At 35.9% G+C, this 21,246-nt stretch overlaps 1 protein-coding gene across 2 annotated transcripts in view; it reads left to right on the top strand.

The window, feature by feature from the left end:
• CNTNAP2 (contactin associated protein 2) overlaps nt 1-21,246 on the top strand; it is a 2,085,708-nt gene that overhangs the window by 598,010 nt on the left and 1,466,452 nt on the right. For both annotated transcript variants that reach the window (XM_059933152.1, XM_059933153.1), the window contains one exon: nt 15,924-16,034. In XM_059933152.1, coding sequence (XP_059789135.1) covers nt 15,924-16,034 — 111 coding nt within the window. The remainder of the gene's footprint in view (nt 1-15,923; nt 16,035-21,246) is intronic.

The raw sequence follows: 21,246 nt of genomic DNA, 5'->3' as shown, positions 1-21,246 counted from the left end.
GGAAAAGAGCGTGTTAGGCAGCTGCAATAAGTTGTTGAGGTTTTTTATTTGTTTGTTTTGTTTTGTTTTTGTTTGTTTTTTGTTTGTTTGTTTTGTTTTGTTTTGTTTAAGATTCTGTTAGCTTGTGTCTCATGCCTCCTTAAAGACACTAGGCATTCCTATACTTATGCCTTTTTGTGATACTGATTCCATTGCCTTGAATGTTCTTCTCTTTCATCTTCTATCTAATGAATTTTTTCTTATCCTCCCATGTTTTCGTTAAATATTAAAACATCAAACTGTCCTTACCCCTGACAAAAACCTGTACATGGATGTTTATAACAGCTTTTTCATATTGCTAAAACTTGTAAACAATCAAGATATCCTTCAGTAGGTAAATGGATAAAGAAACTGTGATACATCCAGACAATGAAATATTCTTTAGCACTAAAAAGAAATGAGCTATTAAGCCATGAAAAGACATGGAGGAGAGTTAAACACATACTACCAAGTGAAAGAAGCCAATCTGAAAAGGCTACATGCCCTGTGATTGCAACTATATGACATTCTGGAAAAGGCAAAATGATAGAGACAGTAAAAATAATCGGAGTTTGGGGGAGATGAATAGATGTAGCAAAGGGTATTTTTAGGGCAGTGAAATTATTCTGTGATACTACAATGATGCATGGATGTCATCATAATTTGTTCAAGCCCCCATTAAATGTATGACATGAAGAGTGAATCCTAAAATAAGCTATGGATTTGGGGAGATTATAATGTGTCAATGTAGGTTCATCATTGGTAACAAATGTAACATTCTTGTGAGTGATGTTGATAATCGTGTTGGAATGCGGGTGTATGGGAAATCTCTGTACCGCCCTCACAATTTTGTTGTAAACATAAAACTGCTGTAAAAATCGGTCTTATAAAAAATACATTAGGATTTATATACACTACCAAATGTAAAATGGATAGCTAGTGGGAAGCAGCCGCATAGCACAGGGAGATCAGCTCGGTGCTTTGTGACCACCTAGAGAGGTGGGATAGGGAGGGTGGGAGGGAGACGCAAGAGGGAGGAGATATGGGGATATATGTATACGTATAGCTGATTCACTTTGTTATAAAGCAGAAACTAACACACCATTGTAAAGCAATTATACTCCAATAAAGATGTTTAAAAAATACATTAAACTATTTACATTAAACTTTCACTTCCTTTATATTAAATTTGGTAAAATATCACATTTTCTGCTCTAAGGACTTAAGTTGCTAAAAAAGTTTGAAAGTTGCTAAAGCCCAACTCCTTACAATCCCCTCCAAGGACCTACAAGCCCAGCCTCTCGCTCACTCCCCATCGTCTGTCTGATCTGTTTCCTTTTTGTTTACCCCATGCTTCTCCTGCTCCTTCCACACTGGCCTTCGTGCCCATCCTGCTCCTGGTCTTTCTCACTTTTATTTCTCGCCCTGAAACCACCATTCCACAGATATTAGGAAACCTGTTAGCTTGTTCCCTCTTTTCCATGAAATCTGTGCCCAAAAATGATCTTATCAATGAGGGCTTCTCAGATGCCTCATTGAAAGGACATTCACTCACCCCCCCCAACCCCCAGTAGGTACCCTCAAGTTCCTTCCCTGCTCTATTTTCCCCCATAATAATTATCACCATCTGATACACTGTGTATTTTTTAAATGTGTTATTTATTATAATAGAAAACTCTGTGTTGTTCCCGGCTGCATACCTACTGTGGGCACTTAATAAATAATTGTTGAATGAATAAATGAATGCATATCATCTTAAATTCATAATCACTGAGCAGTTTTCCTTAATACCAGTTATTTTTCATATCTTATTATAAAATCAATACATGTTATTTGAAGAATATTTCAAAAAAAGTAGGAAACAGAGAGGAAAATAAAAGTTGTAATTATCATCATAAATGTGACATTATGGTTAACATTTTGGTTTAATATTCTTTCAGCCATATTTTGGTCTATAAATATACACTTGATAAAATAGGGAGTATAGTCTAAGCACTGTTTCATGGCCCATTTTTCTTTATCTTAACATCCCGTAAATATTTGTCAATTAATTAAACATTCTTCAACAGCTTCACTTTATTGACTGTCTAATGGTCCACTGTCCACTTTGTACCAATTAAGTGCATGATCAAATCTGACGTGACTTGAGTTAGGAACACCAGAGGATGTTTATCTATAGCTCTTTAGTTAATGATTTAAAAGTGGAAGTGGGTTAAGTAGACTAAGAAATAGACTTGGTTGTCAATAAGTACATTGCATCTTATTGGTGAATACTGTCTTTGAATTAACCAGTAAATGAAACTAGAGGGTCAAAAACTGAGACGTTTACCAGTGAACCAACAAATTGCAATCCAAAATAGCCTCATCCATAGGAAGGTTGCCCTTGTCAGCTAGAAGAGTCCTCAAGTTCATTTAGTCATACTGCAGTTGACCTTGACACTCTTCAAATTATTGCTTTATTAAAAGTGCTAGGTAGCTCTGCCTCCTTACAAGACTAGAAGTTAAGTTAAAAAAAACAGAAAGGACACTGTTCACCATTATATTAGAGATTAAAACCTCTGCCTGGCTCCAGGGCAAATAGTTGATGCTATTTTTGAATACCATTTCCTTTTTTTCATGAAGTAATATGAATTAAATTTCACAACCTTTTCTATATTACACAAAGGGTAAAAGTTGATATTATTTTTTGTGATAGGATTTATTTCTCTGAAATTAGAAGATTGACTTAGAGGAGACAAAAACTTTTAAAGCCTCACAAATCAATTTTTTTCTAGTATTAACAGTTCAGTAGATAATTTGAAACTGATTAATCTGTTAAACCATATGTCAGAAACATGCTGCAGCTGTTAAATGTCCAGCAAAATTTGAACTACAGGTCTTGAGTAATTCGCCCTTGGTACATGCAGACCAGACAATTTCCTATTTGATTTATAACCATGATTCTTGCAACGTGACTGATTTTCTAGTTATACTACCTTAAACTTTTTCTGAATATAGCTATTGGACTAAAAAAAGGCAGAATGGAAGAAAGTTGATCTGACTTTTTTAGATAATAACATTGAAGCTATTCGTTATCAGATGCTACTGAACTGATGGTGTTCAATATTTTTCAAAGTATATGAAGATTCCTACTATATGTTCTATTTTCCGTACATTGAGAACGTAATGAAGTTCCCTTCCTTCCAGAAGAATCACCACATAGCAGGGAGATCAAAGTATAAAGAGATACTTATCACAGTAGATTGTCAATGATACAGGATGAAAGTGTTATATTCGAAATACCAAATTCTTATGTTCTTTTGAAAACAAAGAAGAGCTGTAAAAGAGCTCTCTCAGAAAAGTCAGTAACTTCAACTCTTAAAAATTCATTTGCTGGAGCCAAGATATTTTAAAAGTTCTAAAGGCGTGTACTGATGATATAGAAGAACCCTCAATATAATCCAAGGGTTCAAATGACAGGTGATTTTAAGGTGGTAAAGAACAGAGAGATGCTCTCTCTCACGTGGGATACAGCGAGGAAGATCTACACGTAACATCATGGGATAAAGTCAACTCTCTCTGCACAAGCAGTTTTTAAAATGGAAAAATGCAAAAATGTCCATTAGATAGATAAAGTGGATACATCTCAACAGCCAAAACTAGGAACTATTGTGCCTTGCTCACATTTAGATGGATTTATTACCTATCATTTTCAGTAATTCATTGATGCAATAGCCTTTTATGGCATTCGTGCTGCATGCCAGGTTCTTAGGCCCTGGGAATACAGGCTCAACAGGACAGGCACATGCCCCGTTCCCATTGTCCTTACTACCCAGTCAACAAGTAATAAACAAATTTAAAAAAATAAACAGTCAAGGTAATTTTAGATTGTGATTGGTGCTGTGAACAAAATAAAACAGTGCAATCCATTAAATAGCAAGTAATGTTTGGGGCATATGAAGGTGAAAATTGAGTTGGTGAATTTAGCCACTGGCCGAAGAGGGGATGGTATTTGAGTTGGGGGCAGCCTGGAGAGAAGCCAGCCCTCTTTAGACCTGATGAAGGGAATTCTAGCCAGGAGGCAGGGAAGGGGGAAAGGGCTGTGAGAGGGAGTGTGCTTTGTGTGTCTGAAAAAGAGAAAGGAGAGTGAAATGAAGAGCTTAGTGACCCAGAGGAGAAGAGTGAAATAAAATAACACCAGAGATCACTCAGGGCCAGACCATTGCAGGCTTTGGTGGAGTTGGGATAACATACTCAATGCGAGGGGAAGCCATCAGGAGCAATGGCCAGGAATAATCTGATCCCCATTTTTAAAAGATCCATCTGGCGACTGTGAAGAAAATGGATTTTAAAGGGATAAAGTTTGAATCAGGAAATAAGTACCCAATAAATATTTATTACATGAATAAATGGAATAAATTTGATGTCCTCTGCTGAATGTTGTACTCATTGGATGTAGGCATATCAACTGAGTGGCTGATTCAGTATGGTTTTCTCTGAGAACACCTATGTAAAACTGCAGGAGTCTCTTCCTTTTAGTTGAAAGGTCTGGATCTGCTGTGGACAGAAGATATTGAAACTGTTGCAATATCATGGTATAGGGTATCACTTTAAGTAAATTCCTGGGATCAAAATGGGAAGTGGTAAGAAAAATCTGACCACTTCAATATTATTAGGAGATCTGTACACCTAGGAATAAATCCAATGCAACATACACAAATTTTATCCAAAGTGAATCTGGAGATGCCGTGACCTTGAAATGTAGACCTCAAAAACATAGGTCTTGTAATCAGGCACACTTGGTTTTTGTCCTGGTTCTATCATTCTTTAGCTGTGAGGTCTCAAGCTTCCTCATCTGTAAAATGGTAATGATACCTATGTCAAAGGCTTACTAAAGTAACTCACTGAGAGAATTCTCTCAGAATATTTACTATATTGCCTGCCACATAAGTACTCAATAAATGATTGCTACTACTATTTCTTTATTTGCTGATTTTGGTTTAATGGTCTCTACTGTTTATGCTACTGAGATGGAAGAGGGACAGATGCCTTATTTAGCGCATGGCTACTGTAATGCATATGTAGCACATTGGGCTGTGTCCCATTGAATAGAAAATGAACAAAAAAGTAAATAGAGTCACCTCCATTGACTAGTAAACAGGAAAGATTCAGTGAGAAGAAAAAGGGGGAGATATAAGTTTCCTTTTTTCACTTAATGATTTTCATTGCATATCAGATAAAATATGTCCACTCAGTTGATTTAGTTCTAAATTCATTATGTTTAACTTTTCCCTAAATTAACATTTGATGGCAAACTAATTGCACTTCTCTTCATGACCGCTAAGTTCTTTGTGGAGTAGGTAAAGGAAACTAAATCCATTCTTCCATACATTGTATGAAAGGACAATTAATTCTCAACTTAACTACATAATCTGTTTTACCAATGAGCTAATACTCTTGCATTTTCTGTGCAGGAATTTAACCCTGCTATGCAGATCCAGATATAAATAATAAAGGTCCCTATATAAAATTAAATACACAAAAACAATATTTATTTTTATTTTAAAACAGAAGGCAATATTTGTATGGGAATCTCTGTGATAGGTCAAAGTAGGCTAAAGACCAGATGGTAAATGTTCTCGCTTATTTAAACATATATGTTATATTAAATGTAGTGTGTGTGTGTGTGTGTGTGTGTGTGTGTGAGTGTGTGTGTTTGTGTGAAGACTTGTAACAGTGATTACTTCTATGCATTATGAGAGTCCTTTCTATCTCTGTATTGTATGACATTTTATAGGATCAGGAAAAAAATGGATCTTATTTCTAGTGACACAGAGTAGGCCAGGGAAATTGGAGAAGGTACACAAAGCAAGGTATGAATCAGAAGAGTGGGAGGAAAATATGATGGAAGTGAAGATATATAAACTAGGAGATGAGTTGGAGTCCTTGGTGGTTTTGCGCTAAGGAGGAGCAAACATTTTTCTAGAATGCTCCTATAACACGGATTTTTTTAACCATTTACTTTCTATTGCTATGATGTAAAATATCATAGAAAAACTGACCCAAAACTAGACATTTGAAGTAATGGAAAAACTGAGGAGACTGGATAAGACAGAAGCTAGTCCTCCAAATTCTGGCCCTTAGGAATAAAATCTCGATCTTTTTATTGTGCAGAGCATGTGCTAATGTGCTAATGTTCCTCCATGTGCTAATATTGCGGAAACCTCAGCCTACTACTACCTTTGAAAGTCACAACTATCCCAAGAAAATATTTATTAGACCAGGTTAGGTTAAAATAACTGAACTTGAAAAAAATTATTAAAAAATACTGGAAGAGAAAGTCTTATTTATATTCCCTGTACTTGCCATACATTCAAGGAATAATACAATACTTATATGTCAAAATACATCTGTAAATTATTAAATTTAAAGACATTTGGCTTCCAGATAGGATTACACCCTTTCCATAGAGTGAAGTAATTGGGGTATGGGATTTCCACAGATTACATGTGGAATGAGCTCAGTTTGTTTTGGTTTTTTAATAGAATGCTAAAGTTAGCAAAGTCCTGAGGTGAAAAATACAGAGCCTATTCAAGTAATGCGCGTCAAGGAAAGAAGACAAAGCACCATGTTTCTAAGTGCATCAAAACAAAATACTTCTGTAAGCAGTGGCCCAAGTTTATAGGGAGTAAAAATAGTGGATCTGCCACAGCTGTAAAGAAATATTGTGAGGTTATTGTTAGTGCTGTCTTCCCTCCTTCCTTCCTTCCTTCCTTCCTTCTCTCCCTTCCTTCCTTCCTTCCTTCCTTGTTCTCTCCTCTTTATTGAGAGGAAAATTAAAAGAAAACACACACAAGGAATCATAATCTTGGGAATAAAGTCTCTAAAATAAAGAAGTACTAGATCCCATACAAGTCTTCTCTTGGTCAGAGTGTGGAAACTGATGCTTCTTATAATTTGTGAAGAATTTAAGGGGCGATATTAACCTCAGTGATTACTCAGGAAGCACCTGAGTCATGACTTCAGTCTCCTTTTCATTCAAATCCTGAAACTATCCACTAGGCTAGACAAGAAATAACGCCTCATTTGTCCAAAGGATTTTCCGCTGTCTTTGAAGCAAATTAACAAAAAGCATGCTTTGTCTAGGAAGTCAGGGAGATGGTACAGAGGATGGCATCGTCATCAGTAGGTGGGTACACAGGTAGTTGCAGTCTCAGCTAGTGAGGACAGCAGTTGGCTATGTTTGGGCACCTGGGTGAGCAGACAGAGCCTCAGGAAATTCGGGAGCGGGAGGCACGATGCAGTCCTGGAGCATCGAGATGGGACTCCAGACCCTGAAATGAGCGTCAGGGGAAGAGAGACCATCTCTGAAGGAAATGAGTTGCTACTAGGGAATTAGCACAGACGTTTAGCTTGGATTTGAAGATAATTTTGGCCATAAGGAACAAGGCAGGAGGCTATTGATTGGAAACAGAAGAGTTTAGGGGGAGGTCTGGCCTCTTAAATTTTCCCTGACAATGGAGAGGAAGGGTCATAAAACCTGAGGCAGGAAGAGTAATGTAGCTCTAGCTTCAAAAGTTAGGAATTGAATGCATAGGATGTAAGGAGACCATTGAGTTATGTATTCCCCTGAGAATATGCCTTTTCCAGTTGTTGTTTTTTTTCCTAAATACGAATCGAAGATACTGCTAGAATTTCCATCCTGATAGCACTGTTTGGCGTTGGAGTCCTTTGCTAGTCTTAATTGTTTTCTGGGTATCCGGTTTGTATTTCCAAATGTGTGATATAAAACATATATTTAAGCGCTATACTTTTTAAAGATGTGTTATGAAAATTTTCCAACATTATTTTTCAATCACAGATACAGTTGAATGATACTCTGATGTCAGTTACATCTGTTCTGAAGTCATTTGACCTTGCAAATTCCTGCCCATACTGCTTGCCAATAGAGATCTCTCTTGGCCACACTCTCATAGGTGAAGGGCAACAGCAATTTTACCTCTCTTCGCCAATCATTTCCTCTGTTCCAGCTTGAATTCGTACAGAATTCTTACAGCTCGTCTGAAGACTGACTGAAATTGTATGAAAATAAAACTCAAGGCCCATCTGCTCCTCTAGTTTTCATCCAAGATTCCCTGGAATGGAAGTACACTGGAGACCGAATATTTGCCATAACTGTGCGGCTGTAGTTTTGGAAGACATCCTAGTATGGGAAAATACAATACTAAATTATTTCAAATGTTAACATTCTCTCTCTCTACTACTACTACTACTACTACTACTATAAAAATTCTAACTTCTTCTGGGGATTTGCTTGATTTCCTAATATTTAATGTCTGCAGAATATTGAGACACATGTTCTAGAACAACAAGCAAGCTGTCTCTTTGGAAGATGGAATGTATAATAACTATTATTACAGTTGGAGATAGAAATGGATAGTTCACCATCATAGTCAGTCTAGCAATATGGGCACACGCGGAGTGCAGCGACAAGCATCTCCAGGAAATTTCATCCCCGTTGTACTCTCCCTGATTTTGCCTAAGCGTTTCCTCTCTCTACAGTGTTCTCAACCCTCTTCATCTATATGCCCTCAATTCTTCAGGTCGTATTCATTATTTGTATGTTACCTGTTACCATAATTGATCATTAAGCTTTCTTCTTCGTGGATACATGGAATATGTATTATACTAAACCAGAGGTTGTAAAACTTTTTCTGTAAAAGGTCAGATAGTAAATACTTTTGCTTTGGAGGCCATATAGTCTCTTTTTTTTTTAACATCTTTATTGGAGTATAACTGCTTTACAATAGTGTGTTAGTTTCTACTTTATAACAAAGTGAATCAGCTATACATATACATATATCCCCATATCTCTTCCCTCTTGCATGTCCCTCCCTATCCCACCCCTCTAGGTGGTCACAAAGCACCGAGCTGATCTCCCTGTGCTATGCGGCTGCTTCCCACTAGCTATCTATTTTACATTTGGTAGTGTATATATGTCCATGCCACTCTCTCACTTTGTCCCAGCTTACCCTTCCCCCTCCCCTTGTCCTCAAGTCCATTCTCTAGTAGGTCTGTGTCTTTATTCCCGTCCTGCCCCTAGGTTCTTCATAACCATTTTTTTTTCTTTTTATAGATTCCATATATATGAGTTAGCATATGGTATCTGTTTTTCTCTTTCTGATTTACTTCACTCTGTATAACAGACTCTAGGTCCATCCACCTCACTACAAATAACTCAATTTCGTTTCTTTTTATGGCTGGTAATATTCCATTGTATATATGTGCCACATCTTCTTTATCCATTCATCTGTCAATGGGCAGTTATGTCGCTTCCATGTCCTGGCTATTGTAAATAGAGCTGCAGTGAACATTATGGTACATGACTCATTTTGAATTATGGTTTCCTCAGGGCATACGCCCAGTAGTGGGATTGCTGGGTCATGTGGTAGTTCTACTTTTTGTTTTTTAAGGAACTTCCATACTGTTCTCCATAGTGGCTGTATCAATTTACATTCCCACCAACAGTGAAAGAGGGTTCGCTTTTCTCCACACCCTCTCCAGCATTTATTCTTTGTAGATTTTTTGATGATGGCCATTCTGACCGGTGTGAGGTGATACCTCATTGTAGTTTTGATTTGCATTTCTCTAATGATTAGTGATGTTGAGCATCCTTTCATGTGTTTGTTGGCAATCTGTATATCTTCTTTGGAGAAATGTCTATTTAGGTCTTCTGCCCATTTTTGGGTTGGGTTGTTTGTTTTTTTGATATTGAGCTGCATGAGCTACTTGTAAATTTTGGAGATTAGTCCTTTGTCAGTTGCTTCATTTGCAAACACTTTCTCCTATTCTGAGGGTTGTCTTTTCGTCTTGTTTATGGTTTCCTTAGCTGTGCAAAAGTTTTTAAGTTTCATTAGGTCCCATTTGTTTATTTTTGTTTTTATTTCCATTTCTCTAGGAGGTGGGTCAAAAAGGATCTTGCTGTGATTTATGTCATAGAGTGTTCTGCCTATGTTTTCCTCTAAGAGTTTGATAGTGTCTGGCCTTCCATTTAGGTCTTTAATCCCTTTTGAGTTTATTTTTGTGTATGGTGTTAGGGAGTGTTCTGATTTCATTCTTTTACATGTAGCTGTCCAGTTTTCCCAGCACCACTTATTGAAGAGGCTGTCTTTTCTCCCTTGTATATTCTTGCCTCCTTTATCAAAAATAAGGTGACCATATGTGCATGGGTTTATCTCTGGGCTTTCTATCCTGTTCCATTGATCTATATTTCTGTTTTTGTGCCAGTACCATACTGTCTTGATGACTGTAGCTTTGTAGTATAGTCTGAGGTCAGGGAGCCTGATTCCTCCAGCTCCGTTTTTCTTTCTCAAGATTGCTTTGGCTGTTCAGGGTCTTTTGTGTTTCCATACAAATTGTGAAATTTTTTATTCTAGTTCTGTGAAAAATGCCAGTGGTAATTTGATAGGGATTGCATTGAATCTGTAGATTGCTTTGGGGAGTATAGTCGTTTTCACAATGTGGATTCTTCCAATCCAAGAACATGATATATCTCTCCATCTGTTGGTATCATCTTTAATTTCTTTCATCAGTGTCTTATAGTTTTCTGCATATAGGTCTTTTGTCTCCTTAGGTAGATTTATTCCTAGGTATTTTATTCTTTTTGTTGCAGTGGTAAGTGGGAGTGTTTCCTTAATTTCTCTTTCAGATTTTTCATCATTAGTGTGTAAGAATGCAGGAGATTTCTGTGCATTAATTTTGTATCCTGCTACTTTACCAAATCCATTGACTAGCTCTAGTAGTTTTCTGGTAGCATCTTTAGGATTCTCTATGTATAGTATCATGTCATCTGCAAACAATGACAGCTTTACTTCTTCTTTTCTGATTTGGATTCCTTTTATTTCTCTTTCTTCTCTGATTGCTGTGGCTAAAACTTCCAAAACAATGTTGAATAATAGTGGTGAGAGTGGGCAACCTTGTCTTGTTCCTGATCTTAGTGGAAATGGTTTCAGTTTTTCACCATTGAGGAGGATGTTGGCTGTGGGTCTGTCATATATGGCCTTTATTATGTTGAGGTAAGTTTCCTCTATGCCTACTTTCTGGAGGGTTTTTATCATAAATTGTTGTTGAATTTTGTCCAAAGTTTTTTCTGCATCTATTGAGATGATCATATGGTTTTTATTCTTCAATTTGTTAATATGGTGTATCACATTGATTTGCGTATATTGAAGAATCCTTGTATTCCTGGGATAAACCCCACTTGGTCATGGTGTATGATCCTTTTAATGTGCTGCTGTATTCTGCTTGCTAGTATTTTGTTGAGGATTTTTGCATCTATGTTCATCAGTGATATTGGCCTGTAGTTTTCTTTCTTTGTGACATCTTTGTCTGGTTTTGGTATCGGGGTGATGGTGACCTCATAGAATGAGTTTGGGAGTGTTCCTCCCTCTGCTGTATTTTGGAAGAATTTGAGAAGGACAGGTGTTAGCGCTATTCTAAATGTTTGATAGAATTCGCCTGTGAAGCCATCTGGTCCTGGGCTTTTGTTTGTTGGAAGATTTTTAATCACAGTTTCAATTTCAGTGCTTGTGATTGGTCTGTTTATATTTTCTATTTCTTCCTGGTTCAGTCTCGGAAGGTTGTGCTTTTCTCAGAATTTGTTCATTTCCTCCAGGTTGTCCATTTTATTGGCATATAGTTGCTTGTAGTAATTGCTCATGATCCTTTGTATTTCTGCAGTGTCAGTTGTTACTTCTTTTTTATTTCTAATTCTATTTATTTGAGTCTTCTCTCTTTTTTTCTTGATGAGTCTGGCTAATGGTTTATCAATTTTATCTTCTCAAAGAACCAGATTTTAGTTTTATTGATCTTTGCTATTGTTTTCTTCATTTCTTTTTCATTTATTTCTGATCTGATGTTTATGACTTCTTTCCTTCTGCTAACTTTGGGTTTTTTTTTTTTTTCTTTCTCTAATTGCTTTAGGTGTAAGGTTAAGTTGTTTATTTGAGATGTTTCATGTTTCTTGTTTCTTGAGGTAGGATTGTATTGCTATAAACTTCTCTCTTATAACTGCTTTTGCTGCATCCCATAGGTGGAGGCCGTATAGTCTCATTTTGTGACATTGTGCTGCCCTGTGAATATAGCCGCATACAATACATAAATGAGTGAGTGAGGCTGTTCTCCAACACAACTTTACTTACAAAAGCGAGGAGCAGTGGGCCAGATTTGGCCTGTGGGATATAGTTGTGGCCTCCTGTGCTTGACAATGCTCGGGGGTTTTAGGGCTTGCGAGAATCTTAGCTGATTTCTTCATATTATATGTGAGTCATCTGTAGAAAGGGGGTTAACTGACATACTCAAGGTCACACACTTAGGACAGAGCAAGTAGTGACAAGGAAGTCACCTAAAAAACAGCCCTGCATTTTTAATTTATTTGTTACTTTCAGTACTTGATTATATTCTATTCAGCATTGAATTACAAACTGGCGGTATTATTCTCTTGTTTCATGTTTAATTACTTTATATGGGTCCATATATTATTGCATCTCATGAGGGGATGGGAGGTAGATAGATAGATGATACATAGGTAGATTTTATTGCCCAAACTTGTTAGAACAGTATGGAGCATAGAGTAAGATCTAAAGAAATATTTGTGATTAAAGTCTTCCAGGAGAACATACAGTTATGTAGCATTTTTCTTAATTACATGGTTATAGATTTTGTCTCAGTTTAGAAGATTGTGAGGTTGCCGATGCTTAAATTCTGATAATAATTTTATAGTCCCCTTTTTTAAAAAAAGCAAATAATCTTTTATATGCTCTTATCTTTCCTGATCCAAGTTTTATTCTAATTTTGTTATTTTGGTTTATATGAGTTTTAAAAATCAGTGGAAAAATTTTAATTTCGTATGAAGATGATTAATTTGTTACGGAAGTCAAATTTTTTTAAAAAATGTAATAAGGATAAACTATCTTCAGGTTTTATAACTGCTATATTTATTCTAAATTTAAACTTGCTAATGGATCACTTAATTATTTATCAACTTCATTTTAATTACTTTCCATGTGTAACATGTAACTATATATGCATTGAATGCTTACTTTTGGAAAATGTGTCATTCCTTATTACCAGGTATAAGCTAGCCTTATTGAGCAGGTTTAGACTAGAAAAGGTTTCTCCTGGCACGATCCTGTTGATTTCTAGCAGAGCTCACTTCCTCTTTTCCTTCAAATTACTACTCAGATGTCACCTGATCAAAGGGGCTTTTCTTGACTAGGCAGCAAAAAACAGCAACTCTCTCAGGCCTCCACCCCACCCCCCAAACTCCTTGCCCCCTCTTTCATATTTAGTGTCTCTCTGTAGTATTTTTCACTGTCTCATACTATAAATTAACCTTTATGTTTTTACCTGTTTGTTTTTGTTTTACTTATTTTTAGTTTCTGCTGGAACATAAATTATATGAGGACAGGAATGTTGTCAGTTTCATGTACTGCTGCATTTCCTGTGCCTGGCACAGCACAGGTTCTTTTTTACATATTTATTTATTTATTTTATTTTTATTATTTTATTTTCTTTTATTTTTTATTGAAGTATAGTTGATTTACAATGTTTTCTTAGTTTCAGGTGTTCAGCAAAGTGATTCATATATATATATATGTTCTTTTTCCAATTCTTCTCCCTTATAGGTTATTACAAAATATTGAGGATAGTTCTCTGTGCTATAAAGTAGGTCCTTGTTGGTTATTGGTTATTTGTTTTGTATATAGTAGTGTCTATATGTCATAGATTCTTATTTTATATGAATGAATAAAATAAAAATGAATGAACATTAGCACATTCTTAATATAATGGAAACTTTTGAACTAACGATTACTCCTTAAAGTTAAATGCAGAATTTACATCAAAAGACTGTACAAAGTTAGACTGAGTCAGAAGTTAGGAAATCAAGGTTTTATATGTGTGCTCACTGGCATCTAAACTGAATAGTAAATTTTTAGACAGTTAATATGAAATCCTTCACTATGGATTCTTACTTTGTGAATTGATATTTTTTAAATAAATTTTATGTTCATCGTTTCATTCTTTTACATTTAACTTTCCAGGGACTATATTCATTCACACATGCATATTTCTCAGAGGCACTTGCAGCAGAACTAAGAAAAATAAGAAATCTGACTATGATTTACAAGGATGGATGTGTTCATTTTAACTTCAGTTTTGTACACACTTGAGTGGTGAGATAATGAATAATAATTCATTTCCCCAGTATCATTGGGGACGTCACTCCACTTGAGTGACTTTTCAAGAAAACTAGTTCATTCTTTCTACTGCTAGTTTTTTTTCCTGTTTATGAATATGTGAGAGAGCAGCCATTCTAGAAAACACAGTAGTTCTGTATCATATTAAACAGAATACTGAACACATGTAAACACTTGTTGGGGATTTAAGACCATCCCTCTAAAAGTTAGGTGTTGCACCATGTTGTAATTCAGCATCATGCTTCGAGACTCTGAGTTTGTTGGGTTTAGTTGTTGTTGTTGTTGTTTTTCATTCATTTATCCCCCCTCCCTCCCTCCCTCCCTTCCTTCCTTCCTTCTACAAATGTTGTGAGAGTGTGTGCCAAGTGCCAGGTACTGTTCAGATCACTGGAAAGTAAGCATTAAGCAAACTATCAAAAACTTTATTTCCATAGAGCTTCCAGTCGAGTGGAAGAGAAAAGCAACCAAACAATTGAATGAGAGAAAACACAACGTGTCAGATGGCTCTAAATGCTATGAAGGAAAATAAAGCTGGAAGTGGGTACAGAGAGTGAGGGCAGTGCGGTATTCTTGTAGCTGGGTGGACTAGGAAAGCTCGTCTGCATTGTGAGAGATAACATTGAGCAGAGCCTGGGGGAGGTGAAGGACGAGGCTTGTGGTCTCTTGCAGGGACTGCTGTGGGCCTTTGGAGGACGTTGCACTTCATTCCAAGTGACTGAGAACAGGAGCCAGGGGATATGTTGAGCACAGGAGCCACCTTACCCACCTGTATTTTTAAAACTGTCCCTTTGGCTACTGTGTACAGAAGGACTATAGCAAGAGAGGAAGTAGGAAGGCTATTCAGTCTTTCACAGCAGTGATCGCGGATGGCTTCTTGGACCAGATGACCAGGTGACATGTGGTGGTAGGATTGGGGATATTCCAGTCTGAGAAGACATGGCCCTTGGTGCAGTCTCCCAGAGAGCGAGAGGAGACTGAATAGAACCCCAAGAGTTGAGTCCTAGGCCCTTTAACATTTAGACATTAGGAAGGTGAGAACAATCCATCAAAGTGAAATGGGAGAGTCAGCAGTAGCAGGGGAGGAGGGAAAGTAAGTTAATGGCGGTGTAGACGCCAAGCACGGAGTAGAATTGAGTGATTGGCTGGTTCCAGTGCAGTTGATTAGTCAAGTATGACGGGAACTGATTAATTTTTTTAGACAGCAGTGCTTTTTCGTGTTGGCGATTATCTTGTCTTCTCTTACTGACACCTCTTTCCTAATCTTTTAGTTTGGATATTATTCCTCCTGGTCTTCCCTCCTTCAGTCTCCATGTTTCTAACCCCGGATCCCTAGAATGAATAAATAACTGAAGATTTTTAGGAGATGCCAGATTCCAAAGCTTGGGAAATAAACAACCACAATGTTATTCATGATTCTGAGATAGCAGGCCTGCGTTGAGGTCCCTCAGAATAAAGCACTTTATCATAGTTATAACTCTTGAGAATCAGAAGGTGGTTTAAACTGTGCCTGTGGTTTATTAGAATTATCAGAGTTGAGTTACCGAGATTCCAATCATTTGCTAGATAGATTTTAAATTTTGTACTATATTCAATGATTATTTTAACAAATCATTTTATCCAATGAATATTTAAAGATTTTTATTGAATCCCTCTCTCTTGTCTTTTCAGAAAAATGTGATGAGCCACTTGTGTCTGGACTCCCCCATGTAGCTTTCAGCAGTTCATGCTCTATGTCTGGGAGCTATTCTCCTGGCTATGCCAAGATCAACAAGCGAGGGGGTAAGGCGACTTTTATTTCATTTGTCGACAAATGTATTAAAGGAGAACATGTTATATTTACAACTGCATTTCTAAAGTATATTTTATCGTACAACAACTATTAACTGGCCCCCAAAATCATTCTCCCCGCTTTTGTTAACAGAGACATAGACACTTACTATAAACCTCTTTTGTAGCCACTATTGTGGAGTGATATAGAAAAAAATGGGCTAGAAATAAGAGACGGTAAATTAAAGAGGAAGGATTTTTGGAGTTGCATATGATAATGAATTCAAAATGACATAAAAGTTCTGAGTTAAGGGAAGTCTTGTTAATCAGAAAATCATTTAGAAAGAAGTTAAAAAAGAATTGGTTCCAAATATGTGTACCATGCACGAAAAAGAATACTTTGTATTAACTGCTTTTTTCCCTTTTTATTAATATATACACTTAGTTTCTCTTGAAAATACAGGATGAAAAAATATGACCCTTTGCAATTTCTCCCCCAGCACACAGAATTTAGCTTTGTTACTAAAGCCATGTAAAAATTTGTGTACATTTGCAGCTAAAATTTGACTTTTGGACTTTAAAGACATGGTATTAATTAGTAAATGATGATTTCAAAGTAGACAGCAGTTGATAGAGAATACAAGAAGATGATTAAGAACAGAAACTTAAAACTCTTTTGCTTCAAAGGAATGCTGATATAAATATCAATGAATGACAACTTGGAAAGAAACAATATTTTTTTGGATAAATATGTATCAACTAACAAAGCCCATAATTTTTTTTCAGTAAAACAGGAAATACTAAGTTTAAATCACAACCACTTCAGGAAAAAAATGTGAAAAAATAAAGAAGGAAGGAAAAGGAGGGAGGGAAAAAATATAAACAAAGGTGAAAAAAAGAGAACAGGGGAAAACCCAAAAGGGGAAGAAAAAAGAAGAGGGGAAGAAAGAAAAAAAATATCAGAAAAGAGAGAAAAAAATATCAGAGAGATTCAGAAAGACCAAAATGGAGAAGAAAATATGTAAGGAAAAAGTAGAATAATATATACAGAAATTCACACAAGTGTGAAGATACCTTAATCAGTAAAAAAAAAAAAAAAAAAAACTTGGTGAAAGAGATACACAGACAGAGGTAGAGGAAATAAATTTTAAATATATATACAGCTTTGATTTAAAAGTAGTATTCATCAGCTGCTTTATTTTTTTCAGTGAGCTCTTTTTTTTTAAGTTAAGGTATAATTGACATAATATATTAGTTTCAGGTGTACAACATAATGATTTCATGTGTGTATACATGTATGTATTGAAAAATGATCACCACAATAAGTCTAGTTAACATCTGTCACTATACACAGTTACAAACTTTTTTTCTTGCAATGAGGATTTTAAGATCTAGTCTCTTAGTAACTTTCAAATATGTAGTGCATTATTGTTAACTATAGTCACCATACTGCATATTACATCCTCATGATTTATTTATTTTATAACTGGAAATTTGTACCTTTTGACCCCCTCCACTCATTTCACTTAACCCCTCCCCACCCCACCCCCGCCTCTGGGAACCACCAGTCTGTTCTCTGTATCTGCGTAGTTACGCTCATTTCATCATGTGATATTCATCAGGCTATGGGCATGAGAGACCTGGTGAGTTACTATAAGTTTTCAAAAATTTTCCTTAAATATGTCAAAGTAATGAAAATTTTAAAGTATTCCTTTTCCATACAAGTCACTAAAACCAAACCAAAAAAAAAAAAAAAAAAAGAATATAGATAGAAAAACATGAAACAAAGAACTTACCATACCCAAAATCATAATTATGATGCAGGCCAGCCTAGCACTAATAAATGTGGAATAAAATATAAAAGGGAAAAGAAATAATACATAATATCCCCAGATGTCAAGGGGATGTGATATTCCCTAAAGGAAGTATCATGATATTGAGAGATCAAAAACAACTTTAATGAAAGGAAGCAGTCTCAAAATATTTCTTTAGAAAGTTCTGTGCGAAAATACGACTGATGAATTTTATACCCAGTGAATTTGAGCAAGTCAAGTTATGTCAAGCGTACAACCTCTTCGGGAATACAAATGAAAGAATCCAACCAACAGTGAGATGAGTGAAAAAAATAAAGAAAGAAAGAAACCATGGTCCAATGATGGATACTGAGCAGTGATTCATTTAAATGTAAGATTGTAACTAGATAATTTAGGAATTACAGTTGTAGAACAGAGTATAAATGTTACAGATGCAAGAAGGTAAAAATACCAAACTATGGGATTAGATATGTGCTTTTCCCCCCTGCCCCCAACTTTTCAGAACAGGAGGCCACTAGACGCTGTAACTTTAAGTGCAGATTTATTTTGTTTTTGTTTTTTTAGGAATTAATATATTTTATTAAGAAACATCAACAGTTTTTTTGTTTTCATTCTAGTAAAGTTATGTTAAAATATTTTTTCATTTTAAAATAGTACAAGTTGCCACTTTGAATTATTTAGAGCTATTTATTTATCTACTCGTATATGTGGAGTGAGGTATCTGAAATTAAACTTCTAAAATGTTAACTTTCTTTAAACCTGGAGGATGGGATTTGAGGAATGTTTTCACTTTCTTTATAATAAGTTTCTTTATGGTTTATAGAATGTATACATCTATACCTATACATATATGTACATAGATAGAGGTACAAATACAATGCCTTTCCAATAAGAAAGTTGTTTTGAAGTCAAATGATTATAAAACACAATTTATGGTTTCTTAGTTGTTTGACTGGAAGCTTATTTGACTTTTGATACAATTGTATCTTTTGATACAATTGTATCTTTGACTGTTGATACAATGCATTATCACATGTTAGGGTAAAAACCTGATGTTGTAGTTCATTGGGAAAAAGCATTGTCTGTGCTATAGTTATAGATTTATGCTTGCCTGTGGTCCATTTTATCAATATTTGTTATGTGGGAAGGATTAGTTACTTATTTTTTGACTCCCAAAGACCCCTTTTGCTTCTCAGTGGTGTATGTGCATAGTTGCCTATAACTTCCTCACCCACCCCAGCCCACACTGTCTACCTGTTTGGGACTGTCACACAAATGGCCACGTCTCCACTCCTCACACTGCCCTGCCTCTGCGTGTGCATACAAGACACCCATGCACAGGGCTAGCTTAACCCTGGTTGAGGTTAGTAACCTCAGTATGGGTCAAGGTACCCAGCATCAGAGAGGAGGGTTATTTCCTCCATAAGAAAAAAACAAATATTAAAGAAACAAACAACCCAATCCAAAAATGGGCAGAAGACCTAAATAGACACTTCTCCAAAGAAGACATACAGATGGCCAAGAAGCACATGAAAAGATGCTCAACATCACTAATTATTAGAGAAATGCAAATCAAAACTACAGTGAGGTATCATCTCACACCAGTTAGAATGGGCATCATCAGAAAATCTACAAACAACAAATGCTGGAGAGGGTGTGGAGAAAAGCGAACCCTCTTGCACTGTTGGTGGGAATGTAAATTGATACAGCCACTATGGAGAACAATATGGAGGTTCCTTAAAAAACTAAAAATAGAATTACCATATGATCCAGCAATCCCACTACTGGGCATATACCCAGAGAAAACCATAATTCAAAAAGACACATGCACCCCAATGTTCATTGCAGCACTATTTACAATAGGCAGGTCATGGAAGCAACCTAAATGCCCATCGACAGACAAATGGATAAAGAAGATGTGGTACATATATACAATGGAATATTACTCAGCCATAAAAAGGAATGAAATTGAGTCATTTGTTGAGACGTGGCTGGATCTAGAGACTGTCATACGGAGTGAAGTAAGTCAGAAAGAGAAAAACAAATATCATATATTAACGCATGTATGTGGAACCTAGAAAAATGGTACAGATGAACTGGTTTGCAGGGCAGAAATTGAGACACAGATGTAGAGAACAAACGTATGGACACCAAGGGGGGAAAACCGCTGTGGGGTGGGGATGGTGGTGTGCTGAATTGGGCGATTGTGACTGACATGTATACACTGATGTGTATAAAATTGAGGACTGATAAGAACCTGCAGTACAAACAAACAAACAAACAAAACAACTAATACTAAAAAAAAAAAAAAAAAGGAATGAAATACTTACACACACTACAGCATGGCTGAACCTTGAAAGCATGGTCTCACTGAAAGAAGCCAGACACAACAGTCCACATATTGAATGACTCCATTTCTATGAAGTGACCCAAAGAGGTAAATCCATGGAGACAGAAAGCAGAGCAGTGGTGACCAGGTACTGGGGTGACAGGAATGAGGAATGACTGCTTATGGGGGGGGGGGGATTATCTCTTGTGTTGATGAAAATGTTCTAAAATTGGTTCTGGTGTTGGTTGCACAAGTCTGTGAATATACTAAAAACCATTGAATTGTGTACTTTAAATGGGAGAATTGTGTGATATATTATCTCAATAAAGTGGTTTATAAAAAAGAAATATATATATATCTCTTTATATGCATCGTTGTAAGTAACACAGTGGCAACTTTTATAAGACAATTTTTACAGTGTTTTAACATATAGGTGTATGACATTGCTTCAAAGTACCGTTCACTCAAAGTAATTAAATCAAAAGTCCATCGGAATAAGACTAACCATTTGCTTTATATAAATTAGACGAATCTGGCAATAGATTTTAGAGTATCAAGAAAAATGGCTGGATTTAATGTTTTAGGTAATCTATAAATACTAGTTCTCTCAGTAGTGCTTTTGAAAGGCATTGGGAGATAGTAATTGAGAGACTATATACCTAACAAATACCTAGAATACAACTAGTCTATGTTGCCCTATAATCAGGTACTTTAACCATTAGCTGATATAAAGTTGATAATTCTCTTGTAAAAATTAAAGAGCCTAAAAGACATATATTTATTAAGAAAAATATAAGTGCTATGAAGATTAAAATTTTCTCAAATATGTTTGCAGTTTTACTTTAAAATTAAGATATGTTGAATGCTAACATCTTTGACTTCTATGTCACAGGGCATGGAGAAATGAATTTATCCTGGAAGTATAATAAAACAAGTATAATAAAACAAAATCAGACATTAATAATTTCCACTAAAGTGTTCATAAAACATGAATCTGTGACCAATGTAATGTTCCACAGTAACAGTACTCTTTAAAATAAAAGAATTTGAAAAATATTGGTCTAAAAAACAAAAAAAAAGA

Source organism: Balaenoptera ricei, chromosome 9 (genome assembly GCF_028023285.1).
Source record: "Balaenoptera ricei isolate mBalRic1 chromosome 9, mBalRic1.hap2, whole genome shotgun sequence".
Lineage (NCBI taxonomy): Eukaryota > Metazoa > Chordata > Mammalia > Artiodactyla > Balaenopteridae > Balaenoptera > Balaenoptera ricei.
The sequence above is the reverse complement of the archived record's forward strand: the minus strand, read 5'-3'. Positions and strand labels throughout refer to the sequence as shown.